The sequence below is a fragment of the Myiozetetes cayanensis genome, unplaced genomic scaffold, assembly GCF_022539395.1.
Source record: "Myiozetetes cayanensis isolate MyiCay16 unplaced genomic scaffold, myiCay2020 scf4, whole genome shotgun sequence".
NCBI classification, from domain to species: Eukaryota; Metazoa; Chordata; class Aves; order Passeriformes; family Tyrannidae; genus Myiozetetes; species Myiozetetes cayanensis.
Window position 1 is genome coordinate 35,132,754 of NW_026087631.1, and position 20,901 is coordinate 35,153,654.

General features: G+C 39.0%; 1 protein-coding gene across 2 annotated transcripts in view; it reads right to left on the bottom strand.

Annotated features, from left to right (window-relative positions):
• Nucleotides 1–20,901, bottom strand: part of MSH3 (mutS homolog 3) — a 97,415-nt gene that overhangs the window by 71,851 nt on the left and 4,663 nt on the right. For both annotated transcript variants that reach the window (XM_050329714.1, XM_050329713.1), the window contains exons 4-8: nucleotides 18,830–19,042; nucleotides 17,454–17,570; nucleotides 16,566–16,685; nucleotides 15,881–16,024; nucleotides 14,741–14,907 (exon numbers count right to left, since the gene is read on the bottom strand). In XM_050329714.1, the coding sequence (XP_050185671.1) occupies nucleotides 14,741–14,907; nucleotides 15,881–16,024; nucleotides 16,566–16,685; nucleotides 17,454–17,570; nucleotides 18,830–19,042 (761 nt within the window). The remainder of the gene's footprint in view (nucleotides 1–14,740; nucleotides 14,908–15,880; nucleotides 16,025–16,565; nucleotides 16,686–17,453; nucleotides 17,571–18,829; nucleotides 19,043–20,901) is intronic.

The window sequence follows — 20,901 nt, forward strand, 5'->3', positions numbered from 1 at the left end:
AACAGGACTGATACTTAGGGAAAAGTGATCTAACCAAGAGAAGCAATGTCAAGGTCAAAAATTAGGAGCCCCATCTATACAACTTTTTGGAAAAGAAAGCAGAAGTGTAATCCAGGAATTATATCATCATTTTAGTCTGATTTTGACACGTTTTCCCCGAGAAGCCACTTATGGACCATTCTGAAATATTTATTTCTATAAAAACGATGACCTACTGCAAAATACTATTGAGTCTGCTCATTAAAAATAAGTACTTTAGATAATTTCATATTCGACCATAAGACATATACAGCAGTCACTTAATACTATTTTAAATTCTTCTCAAACATATTGATAATTGGCTCTCAAAATTCCCCCTGAAATACAATGCTTCTTACCAAAAGGGCCCTGTAAAAAAGTCTACATGACCAGACAACAAGATGGCAGACAGAAAAGTTGAGCTCTGTATTACATATTATATAACTGAAAAAATATTACATTATCTTGCATCTCTTAGGAAAGAAACAAGCCTTCAAGTGCTTAAAAAAACATTACCAATAACTTAAATGATAGGAAGAGAGTGATTGCTGCTAAAAGAAACTAAAAAATTCTGGACAGGCAGAGTGAAAGAAAAAATGACAGAACAGCCTTGAAATACAATTAGTTTTGAAACTCTACTACAAAAGCGTGACTATCACCTTGTCCTAAATAGCAGTATTTTTACCACCTCTTCACAACCCCACAGCTCCATAAGTGTTTCACACACCTTCCACTGCTCTTTGCTTCAGGAGGACACAAGTTGTTTGATCATACTTGTGCTGACTGACAGGAAAACAAAACGTTCTCATTTTGAACAGTAGAAGCTTCAGAGCACAAAGCACTTTTCTCTGTCTCTCTTATAATATTTTGCAAAGGCTTCCCACCTACTAGATCTTGCAGCAAAGTCATAACCATTGTGTTTCTGTCAAATCACTGCCTACTGTCATTAACACTCACCATTACAACACCTCTCTAGGATCAAGCTGATGGAGAAAAAAATTTGGTAGAATACATCCTGTTCAAAGACACATCTACCCAAGCAGCAGAAGCAGCAGCCTAAATTCAGCTTGAACAAAGTCAAGCTCAATGCTTAGCAATATTTCCCAACTATTTTAATCATCTCCAATTTCCTTATGCTGTGCCTGAGCAAAAATCTATATGTCATTTTTAGTTCCATGTATTTGAAATACCACTGGCCCTCAAAACATTTGAAGTTATCTGGATCATACACATACATATGCAAAACATTTAATGCTTTGTCCAAGAAAGAAAAGCGTTTCCTAGGTGAGGCTGTTTAATTAAAAATTAAAAGCAGATGGCTGCAATACAACATAGTTCTGGAAAGAATCTTGGATTCAAGTTAATTACTTCTTTACAGGATTAAAGAGAACCCCAAAACAAAGCTAAATACTGCAGGATGTATCAACCACAGAAAATCCACTATGGTTAGAAAGACAAGGAGCCACTGGAGAGGATCCAGCAGAGGCCACAGAGATGGTGAGGGGTCTGGAGCATCTCCGCGATGAACAGATTGTGGGAGCTGGGCCTGGTTAGTCTGGAGAGGAGAAAACTGAGAGGCGATCCCATCAGACTGAGAGGACATCCCATCAATCCACACAAATATCCTCAAGGGATGTCAGAAGATGGTCCCAGATTCTGTTCAGTGCTGCCCAGTGACAGGACAAGGACCAAAGGCCATAAACTCAAACACAACAAGTTGCCCCCCAACATGAGGCTTAACTTCTTTCCACGGAGGTGGCAGAGCCTGGAACAGCTGCCCAGGGAGGGTGTAGAAACATCCCAAACCTGCCTGGACACGTCCCTGTGTCACCTGCTCTAGGAGACCCTGCCTGAGCAGGGGATTGGGTTGGGTGATCTCCAGAGATTCCTTCCAGCCCAAATATCCTGGGATTCTGTTCTAAGAAGTGCTACTTAAGTGTGAACTACATTTGACCAGGTAATGGATGAAAGGGTATTCTACAAGCACAGATCTACAGCATAAATAGGAAGCTGAATGAAAGTCATCATCAGCTTATGAAACATCATTTCCAATGATTATATAAGAAATAATTGAGATGGTGACAGACAGAGTCCATCCATGCCTCTGTTATAAATCAATGTGAGCTCACCTCCCACACTGCTACCACTGCTCTACCTGCCAAGAACTGTCAGAAACATAATTCTTGTTCTTCAGTCAGCATAAGAACTGCAGTGGAAATTTACTGGAAGCACTGAACATCCAACACAAACCTCACTGAGAAAGCATATTGCCTCTGCAAGCTGGAAGGCCATACCTGTATTTTCCACTCATCACTGCACTGAAATGATTTAATTTAATGGCTCAAAAGAGGGGATCCACCTCCTATTCAGGCTCTTACACACTTTCCTGTGGTCTGCAAAGACACAGAGTTCCCACAGCGTGGATTTCAGCTTTGTGCAAGAGAGGCTCAGGACCTTTTATGATCAACACACAGACAATGACAATGGAGCAAAAGCAACTCATATGAGAGCTGCTAGTTGGGCTGGAGAGCTGTACTAGAGGGGGAGAGAAAACGCAGAGGTCCCCCAGGGACAGCCTGGAGGAGGGGGAAGGCCAAGGAGCAGATGGTTGTACTTTCCACGCAGATGTCATGTGGGAATGGAAGAGCTAAAAGGCCTCCAGGAAGAATCTGTCCGTGCCTTGTCTGCATTATAGACATCAATATTCTGACCCCTGTCTGGAAACTGATCAGCACTCAGAATCAACAACACGCCACAGGCTCGTGCTCACAGCTGAAGAACACCTGACACTCCAAATAAAGTGGAGGATACTGGAAATTTCCTCCTTTTAGTTTACTGGGAGTGTAGGTCATAGTTCAGAGCAGAAAGAGTGGCCTAACATTTCTCCCATACACTCCTCAGCTATGTCCTGTCAGCAGAAACCCACTGGTTCTCAAAGTGGGTTTCTCTGAAAAAAATCTCCCATAACACAAAACAAAAACCCTCCACAAACTCCTCCCAAAACCTCCAAAAAAAACCCAAAAAAAAAAAAAAGACACAACCACAAAAGCGAAACAAAACAACGAAAAAAATGTAAGTCTCCACCCCACTGAATCCTCCTAATAAATACTCTGCATGATCCTGTAGGATTAAAGACCAACTTAAAAAAATAGGAAAAAAGGAAAATCAAAATTAGCCCAGCGTATCTCAGTTTAATTTATATTTGAAAAGGAAAGTATGCATATTATTGTGTTTTCAAACTATGCTGGTAGGTTATTACACCTGGCATGCAGGCAGAAGACCTGTATTTGTTCTTAAATTCTTTGTTTCAAATACCACATTATTATAACAAGTATAACAGAAAGGAGAAAAATTCCAAAATATTTCTGCAAGATTTGGGTAATTTTATCCAGATATTTTTGCACAACACTTGATATTCTTAACTAATATTTTTGAAAGGTGGAAAATACCTTCATCCAGGCTGCAGAGGAGAAGAAAAACAGCATGGTGATTGTATTTCATTATTAGGGGGCTAAAGCAAATGAGGACAGACTAAGGAAACTGAATTTATTATGGAGAAGGCTGAGGAGGCATCTCCTACTACCTAAGGGGCATTTAGAAAAGTCTAGAGCAGATTAGCAGATTCTGGTCAGAGGAGTACAATGAAAGGACAAAACCAAACAGTCACAAGTAGCAAATTGTTCAAAATTCTGTGCAGACTTGAGGAAAAAAACATTCTCTCCCACAAGGCCAATTAAACACAAAAGCAGGTGGCACAGTAAAGCTGGGGACTTCCCTTCCTTGAGGATTTTCCGAACTGGACAAACCTGCATGAAACTAGAGCTCCAGAAAGCTCATCCAATCCTAATTTTTCCAAGATTCTGAGAAAAAAAATTATTTAAGAAACTGTGGAAGCTATTAAGAACAATTTAAAGTGGTTGTAGCTTTAGTTGCACGAATAAGAACAAGAACATATGGACTGGCTTCACAGCCACTGCTCCAGCAGTTTCTCCCATGCCATGAGATGGCACAGGATGTTAATTTACTGTTAATAACAACCCACTAATGGGCTCTGAAATGGATCTGATGCTTGGGGTAACTGGTCCCAGTGTTGGTCTGTGCTCACATAGTGGTCTCAGGTGATCAGCTGCCATAAGGGGTTTCTCACATTTCAGGAACTCAAGATCTGTGCTTGGAGCACTGAATGTTCTTTGCAAAACTAAGGAACCTTCCATGAGGGAATTCACTTGACATGTCTACATAAAGGACTTCAACCATCTATGAGCTGAGATTGTGGCACAAAGTCTCTCTTTTTTTTGATTCCTGGCATGTTGAACCTGCTGTTCACATTTCACTTTTACACCACCGACGGCACCACTTGAAATGACTCCAACTGAAAGGATATGATAGATTATGCAACTATTAGGGTTTTTCCCTTCTTCCTCCTCCCTTTGAAGGTTCAGCATCTGGGACACTAACACACCCAAGCCACTTCTACACTACAGAAATAAAAATATTAAGCCACAAGATCTTCCAGCCATTTGTAACCGCAGATGTCATCAGAGACCATAACAAAACCAACCATTAAGCATCTTCATCCTAAAAACAAACCTACTTTTGAAGATGCTTCAACAGTTAACCTAAGTTTGCCTTTGCACATGATCTGTACCTTGCAAAGCCTATTAAGGCTTTCCCAAGGAAGATCCAGCTGTGTGTTGCTACAGTGCATTGTCTGAATGGCTGAAAAATTGTTACCTATGATTTTCTTCTGAATGTGTCTCCATCTGAGCTCTCCACCTATGACTAAAACAAAAATACTTCCAATTCCAAACTTAGAGAGACACACAGTGAGATGCTAAATACAACAGACAAAGTTCTGCTCTACCCCCACTCTTTTTTTCCTTGCTGTTACTAGAGTTATTCTCCTTCATTGCTGTCAAACCATGGCTGCACCTGGAACAAAACTTTCTAATCTAATCTTTCAGTCACCCAATGAAAAGAGGATGACACTGAATAAGGGGGGAATGAGCTGACTATAACCACAAATCCTAGTAAATAGTGAGCAAGAAGTTTCTGATGAAGTAATTTGAATGAAAGCAAAAAAAAAAAAAAAAAAAAGAGCAGGAATCTTTATTGTTACAGGTGTTAACTTGGGAATTAATACTGCTTTCATTCTCCACACCAAAACCAAAGGAAGTTTTGGGGGTTTGGTCATGTGAGGTTGTTATTTTTAGTAATTCTAACTCAAACAGAAATTTTGCTCTCATATATTAAAAAAAAAAAACACACACACACAAAAACCCAAAAAAAAAAAAAAAAAAAAGGCTTCAACCATTCTGTGTTAATCCCCATGGGCACCTTTACAGTTCCCAACCACCTCACAAAAGGAAAACTGAAACATGGAATGGTTTCCTGAGGCCCTTCCTGTACCTGGGGAGAACAATTTCCAAGCTTGGGAATGAACACTGTAAAACTAACAGACAAAACATGTTCTTCCCATGCAGAAAAATTCTGCTTAAAGCCCAACAGCCTGCAGATACTGTTCACCCAACATGCCTGAGCTGAGGAAGCACCATTTAAATCTCACTGCTTGAGCAGAATTTGGCATGGGGAACTTCTCATCTCTCATCTCTCTCAGATAAAGAGCTTTACATGTTTTATAATGATTTTAATAGAGGCTACTGGACAGAAAAGAGGAAACAGCTGGCTGGTCAATTACACTTTTAATTAATGTTTTCTTTAATAAGCTGATACAGATTTAAGAATCCATTAAATGTGATGAAATGAACTTGTTAATTTTTCATCAAATTATTTCAGCCTTTCCTGTGAGATGTACAAAGATGCTTAAATGCAGTCACATTTCTAATAGAGTAAATACAAATACTGTTAATAATTATGCTGTCTATACACTTTTTTTTTTACTGCCACATTCCTGAACTTTAAGAGTGGCACATTTAACCATAAATGGCTAATTACCTTGATTTCCCATTTCAGGAAAAGTTAATACAAGTCAAAAAGATGGGAAGTGGTCCTTCCCATGGTTTAATTCAGCATGCAACATATAGATGCTCTACAATATGTATTTTTCTTTCTTTACAATCAAGGAGTCAACTGTAAAAAGCTACTTTACGAATGGAAAAAAAAACATTTTAAGGAAACAGGTGAAGGTAGCGTGGGCTAAACAGTATGCTTTTAAGAAAAACAAAAAAAAAAAGCAGACCAGAATTAAAAAGTGAAGTTCAGTTTATCTCATATTTACACTTTGATTTGAGTGGATGCTCTCTCTGGCAATGTTTCATCTCAAAATATAATTTTAAATACCACAAGACTGCATACCATCTCTGTAGAAGTGAACTGAAAACAGAGGTGGTAGTGTTTGTTCTGTTTGTTTCTTTTAAATAAGACAAAAAGAGAGAAAAAAAAATCTTAATTCTAGAGGCCTAGATTTTGTAAGTCAAGACCTAAGGAAACTGAATAATAAATCTTCTATTATTGCCAACAAGTGAAATGCTTACAATATTAGAGGGAATAGAAGGAATAAAGCTGCTAAATGAAAACTGTTTATTTTTGTCAAAGAACAGATTTTTGCCCAGATGACAGGTGGCCTTTTTGCTCAGGTACAAATCTAGATTCCTCTCCTAGGCAACGATGAGAAAGAAGCACCTGAAAAGACATCCCTATTAATACGCATTAATTTCTTAATATTTCTGAAATAATCCAAGTGTACAGACTGCAATAAAGGGGCTTCGTAAAAGTTCCGTACTCAAACAAAATGTTCCATTTTATTATGTTTTATCCTGAGTCCTCTCTCAACAGCTGACTTGAAATTGTACAACTGTCAACTTAGCCACACTTCAAGACAAATTCTACTTCTCTTAATAAGGAAAGCTATGTCAGAAAAAAGAGGGTTCTTGGCATTTGTGGTTTTGGGTTTTTATCTTTTTTCCCAGTTGTAGTTCACTATGAAGCCACAAAAACTTTTGCACTGATCATATGGAAGGAGCCACAGAACAGTAGAAACAATTCCTTAACCTACCAGTATCACTGCAAAAGCTACTGAAGAAACTCCACTCTCAGGTTCCTTTTCTCAGTATGTTAAAAATCAAATGTGTTACTTTGCAGTTAATAATATTTGATAATATGCTAATTCTACATCACAGGGCGACTGTTTTGTACTGTTGGTAGATTCCACCCTGCTATGGCTCACAAAATTATGTCATGATTCTAAGTAATGAACAGCAGATTTCAAAATATGCATTCAAAACATAACTTAATGAAGGTTAATTGTAATTGGTTTTGATTATGATAGCTATGAAAGCACTTCTTTACCTAGGCAACCCAAAAGCATTAGCATTCAAACTCTGATGCCAGATCAAGGCTGTGGTCTGACTGTGGCTGCGTCTGAAAGACATGAATTTCTCACATCCAGCCTGCTTTATCACATGTTTATATTTCCACCCAGATTAACTCAAAGCACAAATCCTTTAATTAAACTTCAAGACACAAACCAAGTGGGTTTTTTTGTCAAAGCCATGAGAAATGGGCTCTGCAGAGGGATCTGGACAGACTGGAGAGTTGGGCTAACTCCAATGGAATGAAGTTCAACAATGCCAAGTGCCGGGTCCTGCACTTTGGCCACAACAACCCCTGCAGCGCTACAGGCTGGGCACAGAGTGGCTGGAGAGCAGCCAGGCAGAAAGGGACCTGGGGGTGCTGATTGACAGGAGGCTGAACATGAGCCAGCAGTGTGCCCAGGTGGCCAAGAAGGCCAATGGCATCCTGGCCTGCATCAAGAACAGTGTGGCCAGCAGGAGCAGGGAAGTGATCCTTCTCCTGTACTCTGCGTTGGTGAGGCCGCACCTTGAGTATTGTGTTCAGTTCTGGGCCCCTCAGTTCAGGAAGGATATTGAGGTGCTGGAGCAGGTCCAGAGAAGAGCAACCAGGCTGGTGAAGGGACTTGAGCACAAGTCCTATGAGGAGAGGCTGAGGGAGCTGGGGTTGTTTAGTCTAGAGAAGAGAAGGCTTAGAGGTGACCTCATCACTCTCTTCAACTACCTGAAGGGAAGTTATAGCCAGGTGGGGGTTGGTCTCTTCTCCCAGGCAACCAACAACAGGACAAGGGGACATGGGCTCAAGCTCTGCCAGGGGAAGTTTAGGTTAGATGTTAGGAAGAAATTCTTTACAGAGAGGGTGATCTGACATTGGAACGGCCTGCCCAGAGAAGTGGTAGATTTACCATCCCTGGAGGTTTTTAAAAAGAGATTGGACATGGCCCTTAGTGCCATGATATAGTAATTGGAGTTGGATTAGGGGTTGGACTTGATGATCTTGGAGGTCTTTTCCAGTCCAATCTATTCTATGATTCTAAATAACAAGTACACTGTATTTCCAATATATACAATTGCTTCATGGTGAGGCTTAACTTCTCCACTTGTAGATGCAAATGCATGTGCAATCTTTTCAGATAATTAAAACAGCTTAACTATCAATTAATACTGTAAGTAAGGATTTTTGAAAACGACACAACTGTTCCCCGTAAATTAAAGGCTTTTTTTTTCAGCCTTTCCCTCTTCCTAGCTCATTTTCTCTCAAATGAATCAATTTTCTTTGTATAGTAAATGCAACAGTGGCCTGGGAATGGATTTGATGGATGGAGTGTTCAGTGGATGAGGAATCAGTTGGATGGTCATATCCTAAAAAGGTCCCTAGCAACCCAAACTCTTCTGTGATCATCTGAATACCACCTTGCTCTTCACAGTGTTCTCTTGGTTCTTCCTCAAGCCCTAACAAGAGCTGTCCAGTAAAATGCACAGCCAAAAGCAATATAAAGACACGCAGTGAGACGGCATGAACTTATCCAGGAAGCTGTCCAGGAAAGTTACCCTTCTTTCTCAGAACCCTACACTACCCCAGTGAATATTAAAGATGAAGAAAGGTGGAAGGGTCCTCTCTGGGACAGGAGCTGCTGCTTCTCTCTCCATCTAAGGGTCCCCATCAACCATAACTTTGTAGAGGGGTCTGTAGAAGCAGGACAGTGCCAAGAGATTCAAGTGAAGAAGAGAGAAGTGCTAAGAGATTCAAGTACACTTTGCTACAAAGTATTTCTAAGTATATCTGTCTCCCTCTGCAGAAACAGACTTTCACACAAACTGAAAGGAAGCATCATGCATGAAACCTTTTTACATTAAAAGTACTGTATTACTAAGCTTTGTGCTTAGTTCATTACTATAGTAAGAACTCAGAAAATACCCATATAAATTTTGAAAAAAATAAAAAAGTACAAATGTCTAACAATCATTTTTACTATTCCAAATTACCAGAGGAAGAGTCCATGCCTAGAGCACACCCTTCATAAGTCTTTACCAAAAGCCTCTTACCTATGCCATACATAAAAAAGAACATCTGTTAAAAGAGACAAATGTTTAAGCCAGTCAAAATTAAAGTACTAGAAACGGCATGGAAGATAAATCTTGTTCCCTTCTGCAGTTCCGTAGATTGACGGCACATAAAAACCCACTTCAGTTTAATTTCCTTCAAATTTAAGAAAACGAGTATATTCTGGGTTTATGAAAACTAAATACTTCATGGGCTTTCTCTCTTCCCTGGGAACCACCACTACAAGAACGTTATTCTTTTCCTCGCTTTGGTATCACTCTTATCTGCATGTCAAACATGCAGACAGTTTAGTCTTTCTGTCTCATCCTTGTCTCATTTAAATCACTACATTGTTTTGATTAAAGCTGCTGAATTTCTACCTCCTAGTGCTAACAGTGAGGGCAGGAAATGTGGGAGGAAGTAGTGTCGGAGAAGGTAACACATCTAAGGTATCCATGGTGCCACTGTTTAACAGGGAAAAATTTATGTCCCAAGTCAGCTTCAGAAATGAATAAATTATGGGAAAGTAGTCATTATTAAAAAAAAAGAAAAATGCTAGGACTTAAACAAATATGCCAACTAGCATTCACAGACTATTAAAAAAAAATTTTAACTTGCATGCCAGTTTTAAGAGGTTAAAAGTCCTTCGCCATTTGAATGTGTGAAAAGTCACAGTATATGAACACATACTGAGAGAAAAAAACAATCAACATCAAAACCAGAGAGGACAACAAAAATTAGAATTATTTACATGTTACCTTGTACAGTTTCTGATCTATCCCATAACAGTAAATCAAATAGGTGACAAAACATGAAAGCAAAAAGCTTTTCCTGCTTCTTTTAATAAGGTAGGGGGCCCTAATTAAAAAGTTAACTTTCTGATAGCAAGAAATTGGACAGGCATCAAACCAATTTATTCTTCATCAATAATTTCTGGCTCAAATAGTGATGGGGGGAGGGGAAATCCAAATGCAAGAATATCACTAATCAGTGCAAAAATGCCACAAAGACAGCTACTGAACACAGCATGCTTTCCATACTATTTGCAGTCACATGAAAAATAATGCAACTCTGAACCAGAAAAAAATCTGGGGAAGCTGATCAGGGCACATATCTTTGCTTTTCCCTTGGGCCATTAGGGCAAGACAAAGGCCAGCTGCTGTTCTAAAAAGCAATGTTAACTTTTTTTTTATCTAATTTATCATCCGGGCTAAGAAAATCACAGGGTTTTGCAACTGCCTCTGCATGTTTCTGTAGCAACAACTCTGCATGCACAGTGGGACAGTAATTCCACCCAAAGGATGTCATGTACCTGTGCTGTGTCCCAAACTGTGAAGGGCAGTCAGACACCATGGAAAATATCACTTTACCCATAAGCAATTTGTCAAATGAGATTTAATCCCCATGCTTCCCTCACCTGCAGTGCCATAGAAAACAAGAATCAACTCCAGTACTGAGAACAGCATTTTTCATGACTGCAACAGCATTAAATTGAAAAAAAAAACCAAACAACAACCAACCCATCCAACAGTTCTGTTGGGTCATTAAATGAGGTGATAATACTGTTGTGGAGTTTTTTGCCCTGTCTGTTCAAAAGGAGTGAGCTACGACTTGATCAATACTCTCCAGGCAGCTTCCCCACAGCTGGGTTGCCCCGGTCATGAATTAGATTCCTAGCAGAGCAAAATGCCTCCTTAGCCAGTAAACATCTGTTCACTGATGCACTTGGGTTTTGTATTTGCAGAAAATAGCTCACACGCTGGTTTTGTACTTTACTTGCCTTTTTTTTTTTCCCTGCTGCAAACTGCTGGTGGCTTCCACTTATACAAAACATTCTCAAGATGTTTGTCACAGCTTGCCTTTCACTTAAAAATCCATGAGAATATTACAAGCTAGTTTTTATGATTGCCAACACTTTAGCTATTCTTCAGTCCTTTGCTCTGCAATTTAACTTGTAATAGTGTTCACTCTCACTGTAACCCTTTGGGATCTCGTTTCTGCCACTACAAGCCTTCCTATCCCTGCCCATCTACAAAAAAAATCCCTCAGCATCAACTACACGAATGCGCCCTCTGATCTGAGCAACCACCAGCCACACACAAAGATCCACAAAATTAAAAGCATTTTATACTCATTTATGAGACTTCAGTGAGTTCATTCCAGTAGAATTTCTACTCCTTGACTGACAACATAAATCCACAACTTTATCCATGAGAGCAATTAGCAATGGATAGCACTATTGACCAATGTATATAACAAATCAGCTCTCTATGAGAGACCCCACAGGTCACAGGTCAGTTGTCAGATCACCCTGGTTTTAGATTGTTGGCCAGACATCAAAAAAGACATAAAAAAACCAGAACAGTGCAGACCGGGGTGAAATGATCTGGATTAAAAGTGAAGGACTGTTGATCAGTGTGTTTTTACACGGTATCCAAGAACATCACAGAACAAGACATTTCATAAAAAGGGGCAAATGGAAAAAAATACAAAAAGAGCAACAATGGAGCACTCTAAAGATGCACTGGATTTTTCAATGAAACAAAGAAGGGGCAGATGGGAAGAGCAAAAATAACTAAAAAGAGCCTCAAAGACACTGTCAGGAAGATCAGCACAGGCCAAGTTCTAAAGCAACGAACATGTTGAGGAGGGTGGGTGCTGACTCTTGACTAGAAAGAACTTGGAGTACAAAACACAGTGTTCTTCTGTAAAAATACATATATTTTCTGAAGGCAAGACTTTTTTCTTGGTTTTCTAGAAAGAAGGAAGCTGAAAACACTAAAAGATTTTCCCCCAGGCAGGTCAGCACTTACAAACAGAACAGTATGTCCTGAGCCAGTTTCTGCAATGTACATTTAATTTACACTTTGCTTTTGAAGGAAGGCTCTCCATCAAAACTGACCTCCTGTTCAGTATCCTTGATTAGTACTTTTGAGTTCATTAAATCTGCCCTTGAATAGTATCTTCTAGTTATTAACTTCTATGGACAGTGTGATGATACTGGTAATTAGGAGCATTTCCTTTACCACATGAAACAGTAAAGTGTGAGATTCAAACCAGCATGGAACCATGACGCACTTTGACACATTTGCTTCCAACAAGTTTTAAATTACTGAAAGAGAAAGTTTCTAGTTTGTAATACAAAACCACACCACAAGTTAAACTATTGTTAAAGTTTGTTTAGGTTGGCAAACTTCTGTTTAAGCCAAACGGCTACAAAAAAGTCTTTACAAAAAGATGTTTGGGTCTAACTTCATTTAAATTAGTAGTAAAATTACCCATTTATCCACTTTAACTAACCTGGCTTCATACTAACTGAACTAAAGCTCCACTTTATGAACAAATCCTACAAGGAGTTACATGATCTTACTACAGTAGTATTTGCCTTCACTTACTGCTCATTAATGTCATCAGCTTTAGACATGGAAAATTTCTAGCAACTTACTTGGCTCTTGTTTTTTATAAAAACAGATTTAGAACAGCAGAATTGTGCCACTCAGCTGTTTCTTCCTTCTTTGCTGAAAATATGGCAGTGAAAATGAAAGCAACACGAGATTGGAAGCACCAGTGAACAGTGTGAGTGACACAGTTGAGTCTGGACATAGTTGTGGTAACAGGAAGAGAGAAGCACAGCATTCCATAAGCAGGAATTACGTGGTGTACTTTGCAGACTTAAGGCAGAGACACACACCCCCCAATACAGAATATTCACATGCAGTCTCTGTAACCAAGCCCACATCATTGTGGCTGCTCAGTGCCAAGCTCAAACACCCAACACCAAATCACCCCCAAGTTACCCACACAACCCCTTGTGCAATTCTCACACAACACACAAAGACCCTTCTCTCTCCTCAACCTCTCCAAGTTCTTCCTTATGGGACTGTTTTTCTCTCCCATCTGTGCCCTTTGCATTCTTACAAATTCACTGTTTTTCCACCGCATTACTAATACACAAAGAGATGAGGAACCTTCTTGAATCACAACCTGGTTCCCATGGTTTTAGTCAGAAAGGTCTTCAAAATACTACAGAAATTAAACTCTTCCCAGGGGTTTTTAGCAAAGAGCAGACAACGAATGAAATTACCAGGCAGTGGACCAACAACCAAACCTGAATACTTCAGACCTCCCAATATGGATTAAAATTAAATTCCTGCCTCTGTATAAAAGCAACTATATAAAAACTGAAGCCCAGTTAAAAGCACATGAAAGCAGCATATTGGAATCACTTAAATTAATAATAAATACTTCAGGGCCCTCTAGTGGTTTCCTCTCTGGTACAAGAAAATTCATGAAGAATGGTTTTTGAAATAAGGCTACAGAAGCGTACTGCAATATTATGTTTTACTTTTGACACTCTCCTGTAATTAAGAACATTTAGGCTGGAAAGCTGCCTAGTAAATTACCAGAAAGGCAAAAAAAATATACAAGCTAATATCCATTCACAGAATCAGCTAATGGGTAGCATTTTTGGTTCTTTGTAAAAATGAGAAGTTACTCACAAACATTTTGAACTGTGCACAACCAGGAGAAAAAAGATACAACCACTCTCCCAAACCTGCATCACAATGATTACTGAAATGTCAAGCTCTGAGCTAGCTCAAATCTGCATGGTTTAAAAAAAAAAGTGGAAAACTGATATTTTCTCACAAAAATTGCATCTGCAAGATTTCAGAAGCCTACACCACATGTTCAGAGGATTGCTTCATCCTTCATCTATCACCCTACCACTTATATCCTCTTCTGGCTTTACTACATGGTAAAACTGATACAGAAAACAGGTAACAAATTTCCTATTGAAACACACAAAGACAACTCAAAACGTAAGTAGATAATCAGTCACAACAGTCCCAAGTCTGTACCCAAGTTCAAGATAGTGTAATAGGAGAAACAGAATGAAATACCAGTTGCAAAGATTTTTTATACCTACCTACATTAATAGAAACAAAAAGAAAAAAAAAGAAAAAAAAAAGAAAAAAAAAAAAAGAAAAAAACTACGACAAATAGGAAAAAAAGCCACGTAACACCTTTTTCAGGTCCCAAAGGTAAGTGCATGAGCTTAAAAATTATTCCAACAGATCCTACAATCAGGAGTGTGGTAGCAAGACTATCTAAATGACCCCGTTTAGGCACATGAATCTTTCTCAAGCCAGAAAGAGAAGCCACAAATTTCAGTTTAAGTACAATTCAAGAATAAGAGGGAGTTGGGAGATTTTTAACCCAGCAGCAAACTACAGCTATTCTGAAATGGGCCTCTACAGAACTACACAGCCATACCTGCTTCTGGATCTAAACTCCATCAATAGCTGTGCTGTATCTAAAAAATATAAAGTAAAAAAGCCCCAAACAACAAAATCCCCACAGAACTTACCTCATAGAGGTTATACTGCTGATGAGCTTTTCAGATTGATCTGATAACCTGGATGGAAGAATTATTTCAACTGGCTGCAGGCGCAAAACTCGACTCTCCAATTCTGAGCGAGAAGCAGAGTCCCGAAAACAGTCAAAAATTACTTCTCCGGTAGTTGGTTGGATCGCCTGTCAAATAAAAAAAAATACATATATACCCACTGGATATTTTCATTTCAGGGAGTGCTTCAGTGACTTGAATTGTTAAACCCAGAACAAAAATCTCTGGTGTACAGCACAAAATTGTACAGCACCCACACACACAGTGAACACAGCAGATCAAAAAACATAATTGTGTTTTTATCAAATCTATAGTATGGTAATTACTTCAAAAGACTGTCATGACTTCATCTTGGTAAGTGGCAGCAACACCTTAAAAATATAAATGTGCTCTTGTTGTCATCAATCCCCCACTGTACAACTTCTCAAAGAATTCAACTCTATGTAATTGAAGTCTATGAAAGCTACATGTAATTCAGCCTGGAATCTAAATGTGCTTTTGTTGTTCTCTCACATCTGCAGTGTGACATTCAAACACAAGCACAATGAAGATGCTTTAAAATTAATTAGTTACCAGCTGACCAGTCTTCAGTTATCACCATGTTTTGCTGGTTAAACAATCTTGGAGTTAATTTTCACCATAAAAGAGAATACAAACCTGAAGTGTAAATGGTAAAATAACCCAAGTCTTTGCCTCTAAAGAAGAGTATTTTATAAAGGAAAAAAGTGCTCACAAGCTTTAAATACTGACTCAAAAAATGTTGAAAGATAGTAAAGCACCTGAACTAATGATTTCCCTGTATTTGGTTAAAATATGTTTTCAAGTGAAACAACAGCAAATACAGTTTCACAAATAATCATCTATCAACTCCTTTTCTGATGTAAAGCCACCACAGTTCACATGCAGATGAGATCCTACCTAAACTGCCCCTTTTTTGCAAAAAAATAGGAAAAATAATTTTAAAAAACCAATTCCCCACCCAAAATAAAACATACAAGACAGATCATGACTTTTAAAACATAATCACCCACCTTGCAAAACATCAACAAAACCACCCCCCATAAACCATAAAATACTGATTCCCCTGTGAAACCAACTTACCATAATGCCTATAACAATGTCACCTTTCTTCCTGCCCCTTAGGTTTTCCCCATTTTCACAGCAACAGAGGAGGTAGTTATCAGGGACATCTGTTGTTACCTCTTCGACATCTACAGAATCATCCAGCTTCAGCAAAGGGTTCACATGTAACAAGTGTTAAAAAAAAAATAGTACAGAGATTTGTGTGGATTGTTCACATGTTCCTTCTGGATCTAAGTCCTTCTCTATTCATAGGCTCTAATCTAAAAAATCTTTTTAGCTCCTGGTATCTGGTAAGTTAGTTCAAGAATTTTAAGGAAAAAAAAATGAGATAGGTAAGGCAGGAGACTGAAAAATGAAAAATGGAAGGGAAGAAACTAAAGTCACTGGTTAAAAGCTGTTTCTGTCTCATTTTTGCATTTTCTAGGCAGGACCTGCAGAACACTGCAGACTTGGGAAGTCCTCTCTCTGCCTTCAGAAAGCAACTACAGAAAACATAACCTCTGCTGTTTCACAACAAACCTACAGCCCTGAGGAGATTAAATTTTTTGAAAAGCCAGCCAGATGTTTTACCACAACACAAAATTAAAAGAATTTTGTTTCCTGCTGCCACTCACTACTCGTGTTCCATCCAGGTGATAAAACTGGAATCAAGGCCTCTCACACACAAGGGTTAGATCTGAAACCAAACTTGTTTGAAAAGGATATCTTCTCCAATAAGTGTGGACTTAGTGTAGAGGGCAGTCAGCTTACGGCTGAAGAGAGAGCTTTTGTTTTCTCCAGCAGCTTTCAGCGCTGCAGTTTCCATTTGTTTTATTACTCCAACCTACAGGCAGACAAACAAGAAACAAAGTTAGATCTCTGATAATAAGTTATTATTTTTACTGTTCCATATAATTGATGATATTTTTAGATGTGCAAAGAGCAAATGTATGATTCAAGCTCGAGTGCATCATCAGCAGAAAGGGCAGAGGCAAACATCAATCCTACTAATGAGAAAGGCACTCCTTTTCCTGACCCTTTGTCTACTCCTAACTGCCCTCTCAGCTTCTGCCCCTGCACTTCTTGTCCTGTTTTGAAACAGCTAAGCTACAGTTCACTGCTTATCAGAGAATGGTTGCTGCAATCAATTTAGATTCAGCATATGCTGTGATCCTGTAACGTTCTTTTCCTAAAACCAGAAAAAGAGGTATCAACAGAAAGCCGTAGAATTACAGGGATCAAGGAGAAGAAGGAAAAAAAATGGGCTGCAATAAGGAAAACAAACATGTGAGGAAAAATAAAAGAGAGAATACATAAATTTCTCTTTACCAGATGCAAAGACTTGATAGAAATACTGAGAGGAAAAATTGTTCCAGAACTGTTCCTGAAAACATGAAGATACTTTTCTGCAAAACAGAGGAAGCCTGCATCTACTTAAGGCTCATGACACCTCCCAGAACAGAGGAATTGAAACAAAGGACATTTTAATTGCAGAAGCAGGTGGTAATGAGCTACCCACTTCTCAGCTGAAACACGACCCTGGTTACAATAGGTACGAGCTATTTCAATGCTATTCTGTGCTCAACAGGATTTAATAAAGGTCAAAGATGACCTTGTGTCCCTTTGCCACGAGGCGCCGCACGTGGACAAACAGCCGGTGGCTTGGAATGCTGGCAGTCATAAAGTTGTGATCCAGGTGGCAATAGATGTTCAGTTCTCTAGCTGCAATCTGCAAAGTACAAGAAAAGTCAGCCAACAGGTTAGAAAGTAATTCAGGAGGGTAAGGAGCTTATCTCTATGACAACAGTGATGCACAGCTAAAATCTCAGTGTCAAAGGGAAACCATTCCAGAAGAAAGCCTGGAGGGACTGGGCCCCTCCACCTACCTGTCCTGGCATTACCACAAAGCAGGGGCTTCCCTATCACAGATTTCACCCGTCAGATTTTCAGGGTGCATTTTGATCTTCACCACTGTGAGGCAAACCACATATGCTGCACACACAGAGTCTGAAACACAGCTCAACAGATGGTCAGATAATTTTTGCACTCCTAAAACCAACAGGAATGGAGGTATTTAATTTGTGGTTAAAATTATGGGATTAAGCTGGCTAATCAATTAAAATACTGAAAAATCAATATCAAACAGCAGTAGAAACTGAATACTTAATAAAAACCAGTAAAAAAAACCTACTGAAATGTGACATTATCATGTGTGATTTGTATTTGACTTTCTGCCCTTTAGTTGTTCACTGACTAAACAATGTGTGTTAAGCAGGAACTGCAGCCAAACACTGACCTATCTCCCTGGACCACGTACTTCTATTTCTGGACTATGAGTACACCAGCAAATGAGTAGACAAATTATACAGCCCAAATTTCATGGGGAAAATTAATTCCCAGTAACTAAGCAACATTTCTCACTGGTCTTGAGTGTGGAAATAGTACCAATCAAAGTTTGGTAATAAAGACTTTGGGATACATCACACACACAAAAAAACCCACAACATTATGAACCATTAATGAACCATCACTTCAAAATTATGTATGTTATCAAGTCCTTTTCCATTCCTACAGATCTGGCATGTGTAGGTGTCACATTGGAACAAGCATTCAAGATACCCTCTGCATCCAGACTATACTTGCTATGTTCAGCTCTTTTACACCACTTGTTCTACTGTCTTCCAAACTGAAATACTCCTGGTAGAGTTTCAAGCCAATTCACCTCTGAGAGTTTTACAGCTTTAGCTCTGACAAGTAATTATTCTGGGAACTCACCTTAAATTCTCAGCATGCAAGACAGCAAGCACTACCATCCAATTACAAAATAATAAAGCCTATTTTGTCAAAAATAGTATACAGAGATTTTTTTCATCTTGATTTCAAGTATTAGAAGAACCCACAAAGAAGCCTCCCTTCTGGAAGTGGTCATAGACCAAGCAGGACCTCAGCACAATGCAACAATCTTTTCATAACCCTGGCAAATATTACCTCTGCATCTTCTCCAAAGAAGCGGTATTTGTATCCACATTCCACACACAAAACAGCATCTTTATACTGTTTCTTCATTTCTATGAACTGAAGTTCTAATGGAGTGTAAATGCTTTTGGTTCTTTTATTAAGATTTGTATCCAAAACATTCGGAGTATTTTCATGGGATTTAAGAGATGCAGAAAATTGACTCAGATCACATCGTACCTCCTCCTGTAAATAAAGGATGGAAAAGTATAGTTAAGAATCATCAAACAAATCAACTGCCCCCACACACCTTGGCTTGCATTGACCATAGAGCTAAAGACTCTTTTTGCGTTAAATAGCCCCAAGAGCGGCAGCGAAACTATTAAAGTAGGATATACAAAACACAGTTTATTTTGGCATTAAAAGGAATTAAAAAGTCATGAAAGTCACAGTTAGTTGACTTGCTTTACAACAATCCTTAGACACCTCAGGTGAAATCATAAGCCTATTGTATCATAAGTTCTCAAAACACAGATCAAGAGCCATGCAGGCTGCAAAGACCGGGCAGTCTAAACTGCCCCGATATTAAAATAACCACTTCAGTTTACAATAAGAAACTCCAATGTAGACAGATTAATGATGTTCCAAAAATCCAGAAATAAAACAATTTGAGTCTCAGTTCACTGTCTCAGCCACCAAAACTGTATTTATTCTCCAGTCTGCCCTTACTACATAAGTTCAAGAAACCTCCCAAAATAATTTATACACAAAAAATCTATACTACAATTTCTAAAATCCTTAACGTGTAAGACTTTGAGCAGCCCAGTCTCTCTGCGATTTACCATTCACAATGATATTATGCAGCCTATTTTTGCCAAGCAACTTCAGCTCTACAACTCTCCAGTGTTCTGTGTAGTCAGTAAGGTGGTGGGCTCAGTCTTTCATAAGCGCAGCGAATAACAATGATAAGGCATATTTCACTTACAGCAAAGTTCTTCTTCACTCAGATCACAATATCAAGTACCAATAACACTGGCTAAAAAAAAATACTACCTCAACACCCTCCACAGGTTTTTAAAGCCTATGATCATGCAAAACACAATTCATTAGGCTGTGCTGCAAAATTCTGTATCTGCAAATAAATAAATCCATTAGACTTCCATCTCTAGCAAGTGCCCCATCCCGATGAAAAGCAACCGAGTGAACAGACTGTTCTGCAGCCATGATAACTCAGAATAAACACCAAGATGGCTTAAATCATATACTCTGGGTCATAGGAATGTACAAAGAGTGCAGTCAGAGAACAATCAGGGAAAAAGAACATTTAACTCTAAGTTCTCACAACTGCACACCATCCAGCAAGACAGCATAGCCCAGGACAAACAAAGCTGCACCAGAACTCGGGTGGCCCAAGGAGCTCAGATGTCTCTACTGCAAAATCCTCAGCCCAAGCACTCAGCAGTCCTCAACCCAAGGTCTGTGCCAGCCCAGCAGGAAGACCTTGTCTCACGTCAGGGGAAATTGTAGTGACAACAACATGAAAAAAGGTCATGAAAGGAAGTAAAAGAGGTAAAAACAGAGAGAGAACTTGAATCATTGGGATGGTCGTAAGTTAGCAGCTTGAGGGATTTAGAGGAAAATCACTCACATAAAAAGGTTAAAACTGCAGGAAAAAAGCAAGATTCAAACATCTAAAACTAGTTGTTCTAAGAAGGCAGGCCAGCCCTGGAATCAGTTGTCTGTGTTCTCCAAGGGACCACACCTCAATCCCTTATCACAACAGAAATCTCTTGCCACAAGCTGTTCAGCATTTTGAACTCACACTGACACAAAGCAGACACCCCCAGTTTAAGTTCATGAGCTTCAGGCAGGGTTAAAGTAACTGTACAACCTTCTATACAACCTCCTTCCCTGAAAGAGTCAGATGTAAAACTTCACTAAAGAGCAGTTGCCACAATAAGCCAGGAGACACCTTTAAGGACCTGACACCTAAAACAATGAATTAATTGAAGTTAATTAGACCTATAATTCAAAAAGAGGCAAAGTACTATTACTCTGACAAAGTACTATTATCCCAGTCTTATTGACTTCTATCATACATATAA